This window comes from Oratosquilla oratoria, chromosome 41 (genome assembly GCF_046742065.1).
Source record: "Oratosquilla oratoria isolate Oo_2021 chromosome 41, ASM4674206v1, whole genome shotgun sequence".
Taxonomy (NCBI): Eukaryota; Metazoa; Arthropoda; class Malacostraca; order Stomatopoda; family Squillidae; genus Oratosquilla; species Oratosquilla oratoria.
In genome coordinates, this window is record NC_134817.1 from 26189697 (window position 1) to 26204696 (window position 15000).

At 36.5% G+C, this 15000-nt stretch overlaps 1 protein-coding gene across 1 annotated transcript in view; it reads left to right on the forward strand.

Moving 5' to 3' along the window:
* The window catches only part of LOC143021056 (pikachurin-like), a 314438-nt gene that overhangs the window by 273131 nt on the left and 26307 nt on the right, over positions 1–15000 (forward strand). The window contains exons 6-13 of the mRNA XM_076178269.1: positions 3839–4040; positions 4669–4813; positions 5423–5675; positions 6393–6607; positions 6726–6949; positions 7510–7738; positions 7996–8255; positions 12393–12653. Coding sequence (XP_076034384.1) covers positions 3839–4040; positions 4669–4813; positions 5423–5675; positions 6393–6607; positions 6726–6949; positions 7510–7738; positions 7996–8255; positions 12393–12653 — 1789 coding nt within the window. The remainder of the gene's footprint in view (positions 1–3838; positions 4041–4668; positions 4814–5422; positions 5676–6392; positions 6608–6725; positions 6950–7509; positions 7739–7995; positions 8256–12392; positions 12654–15000) is intronic.

Below are 15000 nucleotides of genomic sequence, written 5' to 3' on the forward strand. Positions count from 1 at the left end.
GTGGCCGGCCTTAGTGATGTCGAGTGGGGGGAGAAAGTCCCCCCTATGAAAGAGATAAAAGCAACAAGGAAAGAAATAATGAATCACTTGAGTAATCTTGATGTCAGAAAATCGCATGGACCAGATGAAATGGCAAACTGGATTTTGAGAGAATGCAGGAACGAACAAACAAAATACATAGTCTAATAAACAGTTAATTCAAAGAAGGAAAAGTTCCAGAAGATTGGAAAAGAGCAAATATAGTACCAATATATATAATGGGGGAAACAAGGAAGACACTACTAACTATAGACCGGTCTCTCTTACAAGTATGATAGCTAAACTTTGTGAAACAATTATCAAAATTAGATCGGCAAGGCATTTGGGAAAAAAAAAACGTACTAAATCCAAGGCAATTTGGATTTAGGTAAAGACGATCATGCGTCACAATCTTAATGTGTTTCTATTCAAGGATGGGCTGATTGTGCATTTCTAGACCTGAAAAAAGCTTTTGATAAGGTGCCACATAAGAAATTGCTAAAGAAATTAGAAACTGCAGGAAGAATACAGGGCAAACTGCTGAAGTGGATGGAAGACTTCTAACATGAAAGAAAAATGAGTGGTGATAAGAGACAAACATTCTAATTGGAATGAAGTGATTAGTGGAGTTCCACAAGGAACGGTTCTGGCCCCTATAATGTTTGCTATAATATATATATATATATATATATATATATATATATATATATATATATATATATATATATATATATATATATATATATATATACTAATGATATGGATAAAGGAATTGAAAGTTATATGAGCTTCTTTGCGGACGAAGCAAAATTGTTTAAAAAAGTGAACACTGTAGAAGATTGTGAGTCACTGCAGAGTGACCTCAATAAATGCATGGTAATGGAGTAGGAAATGGGAGATGGAATTCAATATTAAGAAGTGTAGCATAATGGAATTTGGAAGAACCAAAAAAGAATAGTGGGATCATATAAATTGGGAGCAGAAGAAATTAAAAAAAAAAAGTAGAAAATGAGAAGGACCTGGGAGTCATTATTATGAATATGTCCCCTGAGAAACATTTAAACAAAATATTTGGAGAAACATAATCTAGTAAGAACAAAGTGGCATTTACATACCTGGACGATGAAATGGTGAAGAAAATACTAGTCACTTTGAAAGACCACGATTGGAGTATGCAGCGACGACGTGGTCACCAAGTATAAAAAAAAATGTATAAAAAATCCTGAAAGAATACAAAGAGCAATTACGAAATTGGCACCAACACTCTCAGAACTATCACATGAGGAGAGACTAGCAAAACTTGAGCTACAGGCATTAGAGCAAAGAAGAGAGAAGACTTGATAACTATTTATAGAATCATGAAAGGCATAGAAACTATTGATAGAGAGGATCTAATAAAATGGAATAGTAGAGATACAAGAGAACACGGAAAGAAAATCAAGAAAGACAGTTATAGAAGAGACCTGAAAAAGAACAGCTTTCCCCACAGGGTAATAGACGTTTGGAACAAGTTAGATGAAAATGTGGTGTGTGCAAAAACGATACACGAATTTAAAAACAGTCTAGATAAAACGAGATATGAAGACGAGACATCACGAGCATAGCTCCCCTTCCCGTAAAATACTAGGTAAATACATACATGCACGCGCACACACACACACACACACACATATATATATATATATATTATATATATATACGTACATATATTTATATATACACACGCACACACACAGAGTGATCGATGTCTGGAACAAATTGAACAGTGAAACAGTGAAAGCCAGAACTATACACGATTTCAAGAATAAACTAGACGTGGAGAGATACGAAAACAGGTTACGAGCATAGCTCCCATCCCGTAAAATACAACTAGGTAAAAACACACACAATATATAAATATATATATGCTGGTGCATTGTGACATGTTGATGAAGGTGGAAAAAGAAGTCACGGGTCTAGTTCCGAGTTCCTGAGTTTATTCCTGACCGGTTTCGCTCTATGCTTCTTCAGAGCGAAACCGGTCAGGAATAAACTCCTTATGGGACTCTGCTCGGTATGTTTCTGATGCGCCATGGCCGGTGCCTACTCTATTTACCTAATTTTAGTATACAGAAAAGGAGCAATGTTCTTTGGGTCCCGTCTCCTACACTCCACTTTATTATAACTAGCGTGTACGTGTCTGCCTGAGAGGTAGCTTGCAAACCATTGTTTCTTGTTGTTGCGCAGTTATGTACCTTGCCTGAAGTCGTGATATGGCATCGGAATCCTTGTTGATGTCAACTGCGGAGAGTATCGTGTGGTGTGATAGTTCACGGATCACCCACTACGCGTTGCGTGAGATTAAAGAGTATTGATGTTATGGAGTAAAGCTCATCAGCGCTTCTATCCTTTAGTAGGTAATATTGTGGTTTATTACTCATTTCCACATATGTCTAGAGAACTCCCAACATTCTGTCTGGGGTCTTGCCCCTCCCCCCATATAACTATTCTTGCTTTCCCTATTACGAATCACAACTTCATAGGAAACCGAAAGTATGACAGGAAACTGCATACTTCATTTCCATTGGAAACATCCAAAGGTCTTTTGAGGAGGTCATGTGTATAGAAAGTGCTGTAGTAGTGGCGCGTGAAGTATGGTGCGTGCTTGACCTTAGCCAAACCGTCGCATTTCCTGCTATAGTATACGCGAGCTCCATCTACTCATTAGTCTCACATTTGTATCCAAACTTACCCAGTCTAACCATACCAAAATATTGATATCGACGTTAAGTTTGGTTTGTAGTTGTCCTTTAATGTATAACTCCAACTGAATTCTATTAAATTCACGTCTAAAGCAACTTCAAAACGAAACCCGTATGATAGTTGTAAATCAGCATGTAAACTTGGAACTAAATCAGATATTGCCTCGTTGGTTCAGGGCCACGTGGACGCGTGTCTTCCAGAAAAATAAACAAATAAATAGATAAATAATAAATAAATATTTGAAGATTGGGGGTGCTGTGGTAATTTCATCACAGCATAACTATGGATTATGAAAAACTATTACCAATATATATATATACATACATATTATATATATACATATATATATACTATAAATATAATACATATATACATAATACATATATATTATATATATATATATATATATATATATATACAGACGCTCTACTTACGTTCATTCGTTTTACGTTTTTTTTCGATTTTACGTTTGAACTGACTGTAAAAATAAAATTGTAAAAAAAATAATAAAAAAGTGAATTTTTGAGTTTAGCGCGCTCTCCGTAGTACGAGACGTTCAAACGATACTTACGCATGACGCTTTGTCCATTCTTTACATAGCACAAACGACAGACGGAACGTGCCTTGCCTCCTCCTCCTTCTCCTCCACCATCTCACTTTATGTTGCTTGAATTTAATTTATTTGAAATTAATGTTATTATTTTACAATGTTATGTTTATAATTATGATTTAGGGCTGTTTTATAAGATACGGTAATAGAATTTATGGATGTATAGTACAGTATGAACGGTCATACATTACTGGAACGTACAGTTACAACTTACGTTCATTTTCACGTTACGTTCGGCCGTTCAGAACGTAACTAAAATGTAAGTTGAGGAGCGTCTGTATATATAATATATATTTATATATATATGGTGCCTGAACTACAACATATCATAATTTTGTGAACTAAAATTTTGGTGCTCATTTCTTTAGAATTTGCTAAATGTATGTATACGGTTCTCTTACTGCTATGAATTTTGTACAGTTATAAAATTTGTTCTAGCAAAGGTAATAGTGTTGATTGACTTTTCAGGTGCGCCAGTCCACACAGCACGTTTTCATGGGGATTCTTGGCTTGGTTTTGCACCTCTAAGAGAAGCTTACCGTGATGTACAGCTGACCCTTGAATTCCTGCCCCAAACCCTTGATGGTGTCCTCCTTGTGTCAGGTGAAAATGATGATTTGTCCGGAGATTTCATGGCAGCTGTTATTGTTGCTGGTTTTGTTGAATTTCGGTAAGTCAGTGTACTGTTTATGATACTAAATATCATGCGCTCCCAGTATATTTTAACAGTAACACCTAAATAATTGGAATGTAATGTTAATTGTAGAGCACTATCTTGTCCATTCTAAAAGGAAAGAAGCACATTGTATGGGAGAGATTAAGGTACCCCAGTTCAGGTTTATGTCTGAAAATGAACCTTCCTTTTAAAAGATCTGAGAAAAAGACATAATTTCTTACTGGTTAGAAAAGAAGTAGGACTACTCGAGTTTTTTTTACAAGAACAGGAATCAACACATTTAGAAATCAATGTTATTGATGGGATGTAATGAATAAGAATGGTATGTGGGAATAGCGCTTTGTATAATGCAATTATAAATGTAGAGAATCTACTATTGAGTTAGATCTCCTAAGGGTGTACTGTTTATTAAATCTGTCTATACACCATGGGCTTTTCCCCTTTATAAGGGGGGTTGCTCCATAGAACAGTGGTACATGTGATAAGTACTCAAAGGTCCATGGTTTATGTCCTGATGGTGTAGTGCAGGTTACTCAGAGCACATCTAAATAAGTGTTGTAGACCAAAGAAAATATATTAAATCTGAGGTTTGAAAGTAAAACTATGTTATTACGACTTTCAGATGGGACTGTGGCAGTGGATCTGGTGCAGTTAGATCACCCAAGAAAGCACAATTGGGTGAATGGAATCGTTTGACTGTCTATCGACATCGATGGGATGTATGGTTACAGCTCAATGATGGTCATCATGTACAGGGACGTTCTGAGGTATGTATGTCATGCATTTGAGGATATTCTACAGAATGAGTAACAACAGGTAGTATTTAAATGTGACTCATCTTTTCCAAATTTCTTAGTTAATGTTTGGACTGAACTTTTAAAATAAGAAATCTAACCATTTTGAATAAAAAGTTATAGAGGTGGTAAAGGAGAGATTTAGAAGGGTAATAAAACAAAAAGTTAAAGTGATCACTACCATTTTTGAATGGAGATTAATTTCCAATCACAAAAGAATGATGTATGACTGGTCTGTTGGGTTGTCACAAAAGTCGAAATTATTGACTGCATAAAACTTGTGCAGTCAATACCTTATATAGGATTTGTTAGTATAAAAAGACTTGGACCTAATGAGTAACAAGTTTCAGTGACAAATACTGTATTATACATACTGTGTTCTTGAAAATCAAACAAGTAATAATCTAAAATAATACATTTATCTAACCTCAACTTCTCTCAAATGACCACTCAAAATACCTATGCATTGCATTCTTGTTTTTATTGAGGTATCAAATTATTTCCATGTCAACATGTCCTCTAATAAGACTTTCATTTTCAGTAAATTAGAAAATAATGTATATTTCTTTTCTATAATTCCAGGGTCTGTTTTCACGCATCACATTTAGAGAACCACTTTATCTTGGTGGAACATACAACTTGACCTCCCTAACAGCTCGTCTTGGAGTTATGCAAGGCTTTCAGGGATGCGTGCGACGTCTTCAAGTCAATGACCACGTCTACAGATTTCATAAGCAGCAACATGGTTGGCCTCTAGATGAGGAAGAGGAAGAAAGTAGTGGAGCAGATGCCAGTATATCATATGACTTTGCTGCTATTGATGGATGGGATATAAGTGAGTACATTTCCATCAGAAAAAGTTGTTTTTATTATATAATAATATATGCTGTATATTAGTCCCTTCCTTGTTGAAGAAATGACACAAAGATATATCTTCATGGCACCCAGAATAAAGGAATAAATAGCCTTCAGGTGGAAGAGGCTAAAATTGATCAAATATCTAAGGAAGAATATTTTGTCCTTTGGAAAACATTACCTACATGTGGGCATGTAATATATATATATATATATATATATATATATATATATATATATATATATATATATATATATATATATATATATATATATATATATATATATATATATATATATATACTGTATATATATATATATATATATATTTTTTTTTCTTCTTTCTTTCTTTCTTTGTTTTTAGGAAGAACCAATCTAACTTCATTGTCACTAGGAATTGAGCCTATTGAACATCAGAAGAAAATCTAGGTTAATATAATAATGCTATCCATTATTTTCATAAATATTTTAACATATGCCATATGATAGGGGCTTTCTGCAATATGTCACAGATTACTGCTTCAGGTGACATAAAAGAAGGTAAACTTTTTACAGTGACTTCGAATCATCAGAAAGTTTATCACCAAGAATAAAGAATCAATTTATATGGCAAGCCCTGCTGGAGGGCTTTTTCTTGTCAATTTTTCCAAAGGAGTAATTATCATATATACAAACTAAGACCTTCAACTTTATACAGCTGAATGCTTGGGCGATGCATGCAGTGAGGTTGAATGCAGACATGGAGGAAAGTGTGTTGCCACACAGGCTACTTCTTCTACCCAACAAGATTCCAGCAACACTTCTCATTTTCCTGCCACTCCAGTTACTCCAGTGGCACCTCCTCCAGCACCTATCTGTCTCTGTCCACTAGGATATGTAGGCGATTTTTGTGAGAAACAACTCAACTTGGAGGTAAATAAATTTCTGATGGAGCTATTTTGGTATAACAACTTTAGTGAATTATGTTGAATCAGCTAAATGTATATCTATGTTAACCTTATCCCACTCATGGTATTTTATCTTTTGTTAGGTTCCATCATTCAATGGATCATCACATCTTGTATTTCCTGCATTGGGAGGATCTGCTCTATCTTGGCTTGAACTGGAAGTGGTTTTCAAATCGTCTTTGAGTGATGGTGTACTCCTTTATGAAGGACAGCGTCCTGATGGAACTGGAGACCTACTAGCTTTTACACTGTCCCGGGCTCATCTTCACTTCACCATTGATCTTGGTTCTGGTCCACTTACCTTGAGGTATATTATACCATGTGGACTTGAATTTTATATGCATACATATATTATATATAGTATATATGTTAGTCCTTTTATAATCTATTTATAAATAGTATTTCAAACAATAGTTTCTTCATCATTGATCTTGGCTCTGGCCCACTTAACTTGAAGTATATCATACCACATGGCCTTGAATTTTGCATACATACATACATTATATATGATATATGTATCAGTTCTTTAGTAACTATTCATAAATAGTATTTTAAACAATAGTTTCTTCACTACAGTAATGTATATAGATTTTTGTTGTGGCCAATGTCTTATGATTTTACTCAACTGAAGGATGGACCTTGAACAAAATTTAGTATCAGTTAATCACTCAAAACTCTACATTATTTTGACTTTGTTCCTCAGTTTAGCAGAGACCATCAAAGAACTATTAGGTATATCACCCCAGCAAAGTAGTTAAGAACAAATTCTGAAGAGTGTTTAGCAAACATTTTGCAATCTCAGAAATCTTCCTAAATCAAATCATGATCAAAACTATGAGTACTAACTTCATTATATCATGGCTGCAGGTCTTTGTACCCAATCCGAGCGGGGGCGTGGCACAGTGCAAAAGTATCTCGTACTGGTCGGCGAGCATGGCTTTATATAGATGACCAGCCTATTGTGACTGGTCTGACTCCTGGAGGTTTTACAATGCTATCTCTTAGTCATCCCATGTTTCTTGGAGGAATCCCACCATCCTTCATGCCACCCACATCCCTGCCTGCCACACAGCCATATGTGGGATGTATACAAAAGGTTAGACAAAAAGATACTTTTAAAATTGCTTCTTCATACTCTAGATAATTTTCTTCTTAATTATGGTAGTGAAGGTATACGCTGAGAGTTGAATAGATCATATTTTTATAATATCATGTGATAATGTAAGAATTATTTAATGAGAATGTGATGTAATATCCTTGTAAATTATGCTTGATTTTTTGTTGTCTATTTGGTTATTTTCATTTGGAACAAGAACTAGTGAATATAACTTAAATTTTTGCTCACGATTGTAGCTTGCTGTCAACAACCGTGTAATACCTCTGGTGTCGGGGGCAGTGTCTGGAAGCAATATGGGTTCATGTGAACACCCCTGTAGTACCAGCCCTTGCCAAAATGGGGGAACATGCCAGCCACAGGGGTCATCTTATACCTGCCATTGTCCTTTGGGTTTCAAGGATGATCACTGTAAAAGCCGTATTGTTACTCAAGCAGCAGCTCCAAGTTTCAATGGAAGGTCTTATCTACGATATAATAATCCTGAAATAATGAAAAGGTAGGTACTGCTCCTCTGCAAGTTAACCCTCTATAGCATTTGATGCTTGATGATTTTGGCATGCTTAATATTTTGCTCTAGCTAATGCCAGATGATTTCATTCATGATGTAAAGTTTATTGAACTTGATTAAGCCATCAATTAACATTTTATAGTATATGATGTTGATTTCAACACATTTAAGGATTTTGTTATGGCTAATGCCAGAAAATTTTAATCAACTTAGAGGAATCCTCCATATAGTAAACACTCACTTCTGCTGTCTAAACTTAGTTGACAAAATTCTTCTATTCTCATATTAGTACAATGGTTCTTAACCTGGGGTACCTGTACCCCCAAGGGGTACGAAACCTTGAACCTGGGGGTACGAGACATGATAGCCAGTGCAATGGTATCACTATCCTTTTCATATGTTTGCATTGTATTTGTACTGGATGGGGGTCCGAGAAAAAATTCTGAAATATCAAGGGGTATGGGCACTAAAAAAGGTCCACTGTATTAGTGTATACCATTCTCATATCTTGACAAATTCACTGTTCCTTACAACCATGATTTTTTTTTTTAATTATAACCAATGCATTTCACCAAAAAACCTACTCTTTCATTTGATAAAGACTTTTTACACAGCATATGTATGTATTAATCTGTAGGTGGAACTTATTGTTCTTATACATTTTTCTGACTGAAATCACTTTGTAGAATTTGTCTAATCTTCTCTGCTTTAAGTTTCTCAGTGGAAAACTGAAAAGGAGAGAGAGGAAAGGGAGGTGGATGGGAGTGGAATGGGTGGGAGTAAATACGTACCTTTTGACTTGGCTACCTTCTTTATATGGGGGAAAATGTCCTTGGTATATAGATAGACAGAAGTTTGTATGAAATTGGGAGTTGCTGAGAAGTCTATCAAAACAGACACCGTGTGAGGATGGAGGTTTTATTGATACATTTCGCTTGTTACAGCTTTATCAAGTACATGTATAAAGCTGTAACAAGTGAAATGCTGTAACAATAAAGGTTCCATCCTCACATAGTATTTATTTGGATAGATAAAAGTTTCTCAGCATGGTCTCATTTTCAACTGCTACCAATGTTCTTGTGAGGGCTGTTATATGAATTATATTAATCACAATTTTCTCTTCACTGGAATTCAGTGGATTTTATCTCAAGTTGCTCTTAAGATATGATTAGTTATCACTTCTACTTTACTGAGGGTTGTCAACTTTCTTCCTCTTTTTCCTGTTGTCTCTTTTCCATGTGTAGTACCTTCCTGAGCCAGTTGATTTTCTCTGAATTTTGTCCTTGACTTTGTGTTTCACACATTATACCAGGTATCTTTTCCTGAATGTTGTCATTAATGTAGGAAAGCTTTGAGACCAATTAGCCTGTACTGGTATACATTATGTGGAGATATTTGTCCTTCCTCTATTATCTATAATTCCTGTCATTGTTTTTCATAGCATCAGGTAATGATATTCTCCCCCATTACTTTGGTTGTTGGCTCAATCATGAATCTATGTCATTTACCTTTTTACCCTATTTTATTGTTACAGGCATAGGATTGACTTCCTTTGTCTCAGTTCTCATCACTGTTTGGTGGTTGAATACAAAATTCATGATACCACTGCATCAGTCCATCAATCCATATCCCCTGATCACTCTTGCAGTGCTTGGTGGTTGCATACAAAATTCATGATACCACTGCATCAGTCAATCAATCCATATCCCATGATCACTCTTGCAGAAGACCTGTGGCCTTCAGGTAACTGTCAACATTTTCTGCATGTGTCCACAAGTCACTCAGGGAAGATGTATTGTGCTGTTGTCTGGGAATTATGTGCCATTGTAGTATGAGGTGTTCTGTATCCCTTGTGTGGTGGTTGCATCTGGGGCAGTTTGAATCTATGGCCAGGCCTATATCATGTTGGTGCTGTTTAAATCACAAAAATTTCATAGAAAATTGTTCTCTTCACTGATTCTGCAGACCATGGTTACAAAGTAGTTGTTTATAAAACAGTGTTTGTACTTTACTTTTAGAAATATTATTTTGTTAGAAAACTCAGATACATGATCTGAGTTTTTTAACAAAATATACATACTAAAAATAAAATACAAACAGTTTTATGAGCTATTAAATGTGGAGCAGGCTAGTGAGGGATTGGTGGAAGCAGAGCGAGGCTCAAAGAAAATTAGGGTCATGGGAGAGGAGAATGGAGGAGAATAAAGAAAAGATGAGGTACAAGTAGTTTTGAAAAAGATGAGTGAAGTAAGGCACCTGGGTTAGATGGGTTTCATGCAGTCTGTCTGAAGAATGGAGGCACAGTAATAATGGAGTAGCTAGTGAGGTTGTTTAATGTGTGTCAAAGGGAAAGTAGAGTGCCATAGGACTGGAGGAGCCTATATAGTTCCACTTTACAAGGGAAAAGAGAACATATGTGAGTGTAGTAGTTTCAGAGGGATCAGTTTGTTGAGTGTAGTTGGGAAGGCTTATGGGAGGGTTTTAACTGACAGGATTAGGAGAGGAATAGAGGAAGTAATTGGTGAGGAACAGTGTGGGTTAGGATTGTGTGGATCAGATTTTTGTGATAAGATAGATAAGTAAGAAAGCTTTAGCAAAAGTTAAGGGATGCTTTTGGGGGCCTTTATGGATCTGAAAAAGGCTTATGATAGGGTAGACAGAAAGGCAATGTGTGAAGTTTTGTAGATATATGGCATTAGGGGAAAGCTCTAAAGGGCAGTCGAGAGTTTTTATAAGAGTAGTAGAGCCTGTGTTAGAATTGGAAATGGAGTGAGTGGTTTGAGGTAAAGGTGGGGCTGCATCAAGGATGTTACATGCCACCATGGCTGTTCAATGTGTACATGGATGATGTGGTGTGGGAGGTAAACATGAGGGTAATGGACAGGGGAATGGTTAAAGAAAATGGAGAAAAGTGGGAGGTGAGCCAGTTGTTGTTTGCTGATGACACTGCACTTGTGGCAGGGTCAGAGTGAATTAAGGGTGTTGGTGACAGAGTTTGGGAAGGTATGTGATAGGAGAAAGTTGAGGGTAAATGTGGGTAAAAGTAAGGTGATAAGATGTACAAAGGGAGAGGAATCAGCAAGTTGGAAGTCTTAAAGGAGAAAGGCTGGAGGAAGTGGAAAGCTTTAGGTACTTGGGGTCGCATATGGTAGAAAAGGGAGGAGTAGAAGTGGAGGTAAATTGTAGACTGAAAGAAGAAAGCAAATCCCTTGGTAGATTAAAAAGTATCATAATAGGCATTTGGGAATGGATGCAAAGTGGAGATTATATGAAGAGGTGATTATGCCGATGGCACTTTATGGGGCAGAGATTTGGAATCTAAGAGAGGCAGAGTGGAAAAATTAAAATGCCTGAGAAGTATGGTAGGTTTTACTAAGTTGGCTAGGGTGAGAAACAAATAGGTGAGGAGGAGAGTTGAGATGGAAAAGGAAATGGCAGATAGGGCTGATGAAAGAGTATTGGGATGGTTGGAACATATCAAAAGAATGTGCGAAGAAAGATTAGTAAAAGAGGCGTCAAAAGCAGAGGTGGAGGAAGTGAACATTAGGAGATGACCAAGGATGAGAGGGATAAATGGGGTGAAGGGGGCATTGAGCAGGAGGGGAATGCCTGTTGAGTAGAGAAGGGAGAAGCCATGAGATAGTGAGTGGAAAATGGCTGTGTATAGATTATACTGTGGTGCATGGAAGGGAGGGGCAAGGGGTGGGGTAGTGGGGAGTGGTTGTGTGAGAATGATATTTTGACAGAGCCTGAAAGGATTTCTCCTTGTCTTCTTTTTTTCTGGATGAGGGGATGGAGAGAGGGGAGTCGCCAATTAAGTGAAGCAGCCTTGCTGGGGATCCGCTTGGTCTTGCTGCATTTCTTTTGACCCAGGGCAGTTGGCAGGATACAGGGATGATCTGTCATCCATGAGGATCTAAGCTGTGAGGGAGGAAAGGGTCATGAATGGTAGTAGAATGAGTGGGAGTGAAATTGGTGGGAGTCGATATATCCCTTTTGACTTGGCTCTCTTCCTTAAAAGGGAAAAAAGCCCTTGGTATATAGACAGATAGTTTGTTAGAGTCAGTTTTTTTCCCAAGCACTGTACTTAGTCTGTCTCTTAATATTTTATCTTTAAAATTTCAGGATCTCTGGTGATCGGCTTCATTTATGGTTGCGGTTTAGAACAACCTCACCAAATGGATTGCTGGTTTGGACAGGAGAAGATCAGTATAATGCTGATTCAGATGATGCACTCAGTGTTATACCTATAGGAGATTCTTTAAGTATATATCTGCGGCAAGGACTTCTTGTGCTGCAATATAACTTAGGATCTGGTAGGCTTGTGCTCACCTACAAAGACACATGGCTGGCAGATGGCAACTGGCACACCATTCGTGTTGACAGGTGGGATCATAACTACTTTCTTAAAGCATTTTAGAATTAACCAATGGAATATTTTGTTTTGTGAGTAAAAGTAAGCATTATGTCATGCTCATAGCACACATACTCTTATATCTACACAAAAACAGATAGGTTGGCATTATTAATTTCACTCCATTTTTATATGATTCATGTGGCAGGTGCAGGACAGGGCTGATCAACAAAGTGCTAAGAAAGTAGGGGTGTTACATGGGTTTTATACATAAATTGGGTGTTAGGTTTGACCTAACTACACTACCTTATATGAAGAGGAAGGCTATCATCCATACTAATCACAAGTTTTGACTCCAAGGCCATGATGTAGAGCTCTGCTTTCATTACACTTGATTCAAACATTGTGGCTGGGGATCAGGTGCTGAGATGGAAGTGGTGTAAGCAATATATATATATATAATTACATATATATATATATATATACACAGACACACGACAGTCGAAGAGTTAGCGAAGATTGGAACTCCAGAAAAAACATCAATTTTCATGGATATCAACAATGAGAGAGTACTTTTTTGTATTTATAGGAAAGGGGAAAGCTCGTGGTGTAGTGGAAAGGCAATGAAAAAGGAGAAGGGGAGGGATTACTGAGGAGAATGGAAGGAAATGAGGAAGGAGAAGACTGGGTCCAGGAGGCCAGGCGCCTTGTAAACAAACGGGGGCCGGATGATTTTGGTGAAGAAGGGATTAGCAAAAATGTAAAGATTAGAAATATAGATAAGAGCAGCACAATGAAAGGTGAAGATAATAATTTCCATGGATTTAATGAGGGGGGGGATACCAACCTCCCCCGATTAGCAAACCTAGAGGAAAAACTTGAGAAAATGACCAAACATTGGGAGAGTAGTTTTGGTCAACTTGCACGGATTGTGCAGAGAGTTGAAAATTGTAAGAATTAGAGAAGGTGAACAAAAACCTAACTAAAGACATTGAAGAATTAAAAAGATAATTAAAAGAAGTAAAAGATGAGAATGAGGAATTAAAGAGGAATAATAAAGAGAATAAAGAGTCCATAGCAAAAGAAGCACAGGGTTGGAAGAAAATCCTAGAGAACAACAAAATTGTATTTAATGATATAGTGACACAGCAGATGAGAGAACAAACTGAAAACACAGTTATTAAAATGATGAAGGAGGAGAATATAGTAAGAGATTTAGCAGATAAAAAGAACTGTATAATATATTTAGGATGGAAGAGAAGTATAATCTAAATAGGACTACAAGAATAAAGGAGGAAAAGGAAAAAGTAAATAATATATTAGAAGTAGTTCAAAAAGATGAACCTGAAATAGGAAAACAAATTGAAGAAATATATAGCCTTGGGAAATATAATACAGATAAGACCAGACCAATTAAGGTTAAATTCAGGTCACAAATGACAGCAGATAATATCTTAGCAAAAACAGGGAAACTAGCAGTGAGCAACATAAAAAGGTATGGATAAAAAGAGAAATGAATAAAGAGGAAAGAGAGGAGAAATAAAAAATACTAGAAGCTAAAGAAAAAAACGAGAAAAGTGACAGAAAAAGAGAAATTCTATTGGAGAGTAGTGAATATGAAAGTGAGGAAATGGTTCATAGCAGAGAAAAACGGAAGAGAAACAGAAAATATGATGGAAGTAGCAGAAAATTAAGTGTCTTACACAAATATGGATGGATTAATAACAGGCTTGAACGAACTGAATGATTACCTGAAGGAAAAAGAACCGGACATACTGGGAATTGTAGAGACAAAATTTAAAGGTTCACTACCACCAAACAGTGTAGGACATGGAACATATAATTGTTGGATTAGAAACAGAGGTAAAACAAGGGGGTGGAGTTATGTTCCTGACTAAGAAGGATATAAATGTAAGGAATGTCACATATGGAAAAATAGTGTAGAGATGTTTACGATGGAAGTGTAGGACAAGGATAAGAAGAGCAGAAAGTTTCTAGTAAATTATGTGCCTCCTAAAACGGCTTTGTGGGAAGAGAGAGAACACATAATTATGTTAGAAGACACCAGGATATCACTAAGGGTGACTTTAATTGTAAAGAAATCTGCTGGGAAAAGATGACAGTGAAAGGTGGAGATGACCTATGGGGAAATGTATTACTTGATATGATTATTGAACATACAATGACGCAATGGATACAAGAGAATACTAGGTATAGAAATGAGGAAGAACCATCGAGACTAGACCTAATAATCACATCAGAACCCGAAATAGTGGACAAGATCGAATATATAACACCAATAAGTAAAAGTGACCACATATTGGTTGAACTGGAACTAAACGAGGAAAAATACATGAAAAAAAATTAACAGTATAGAAA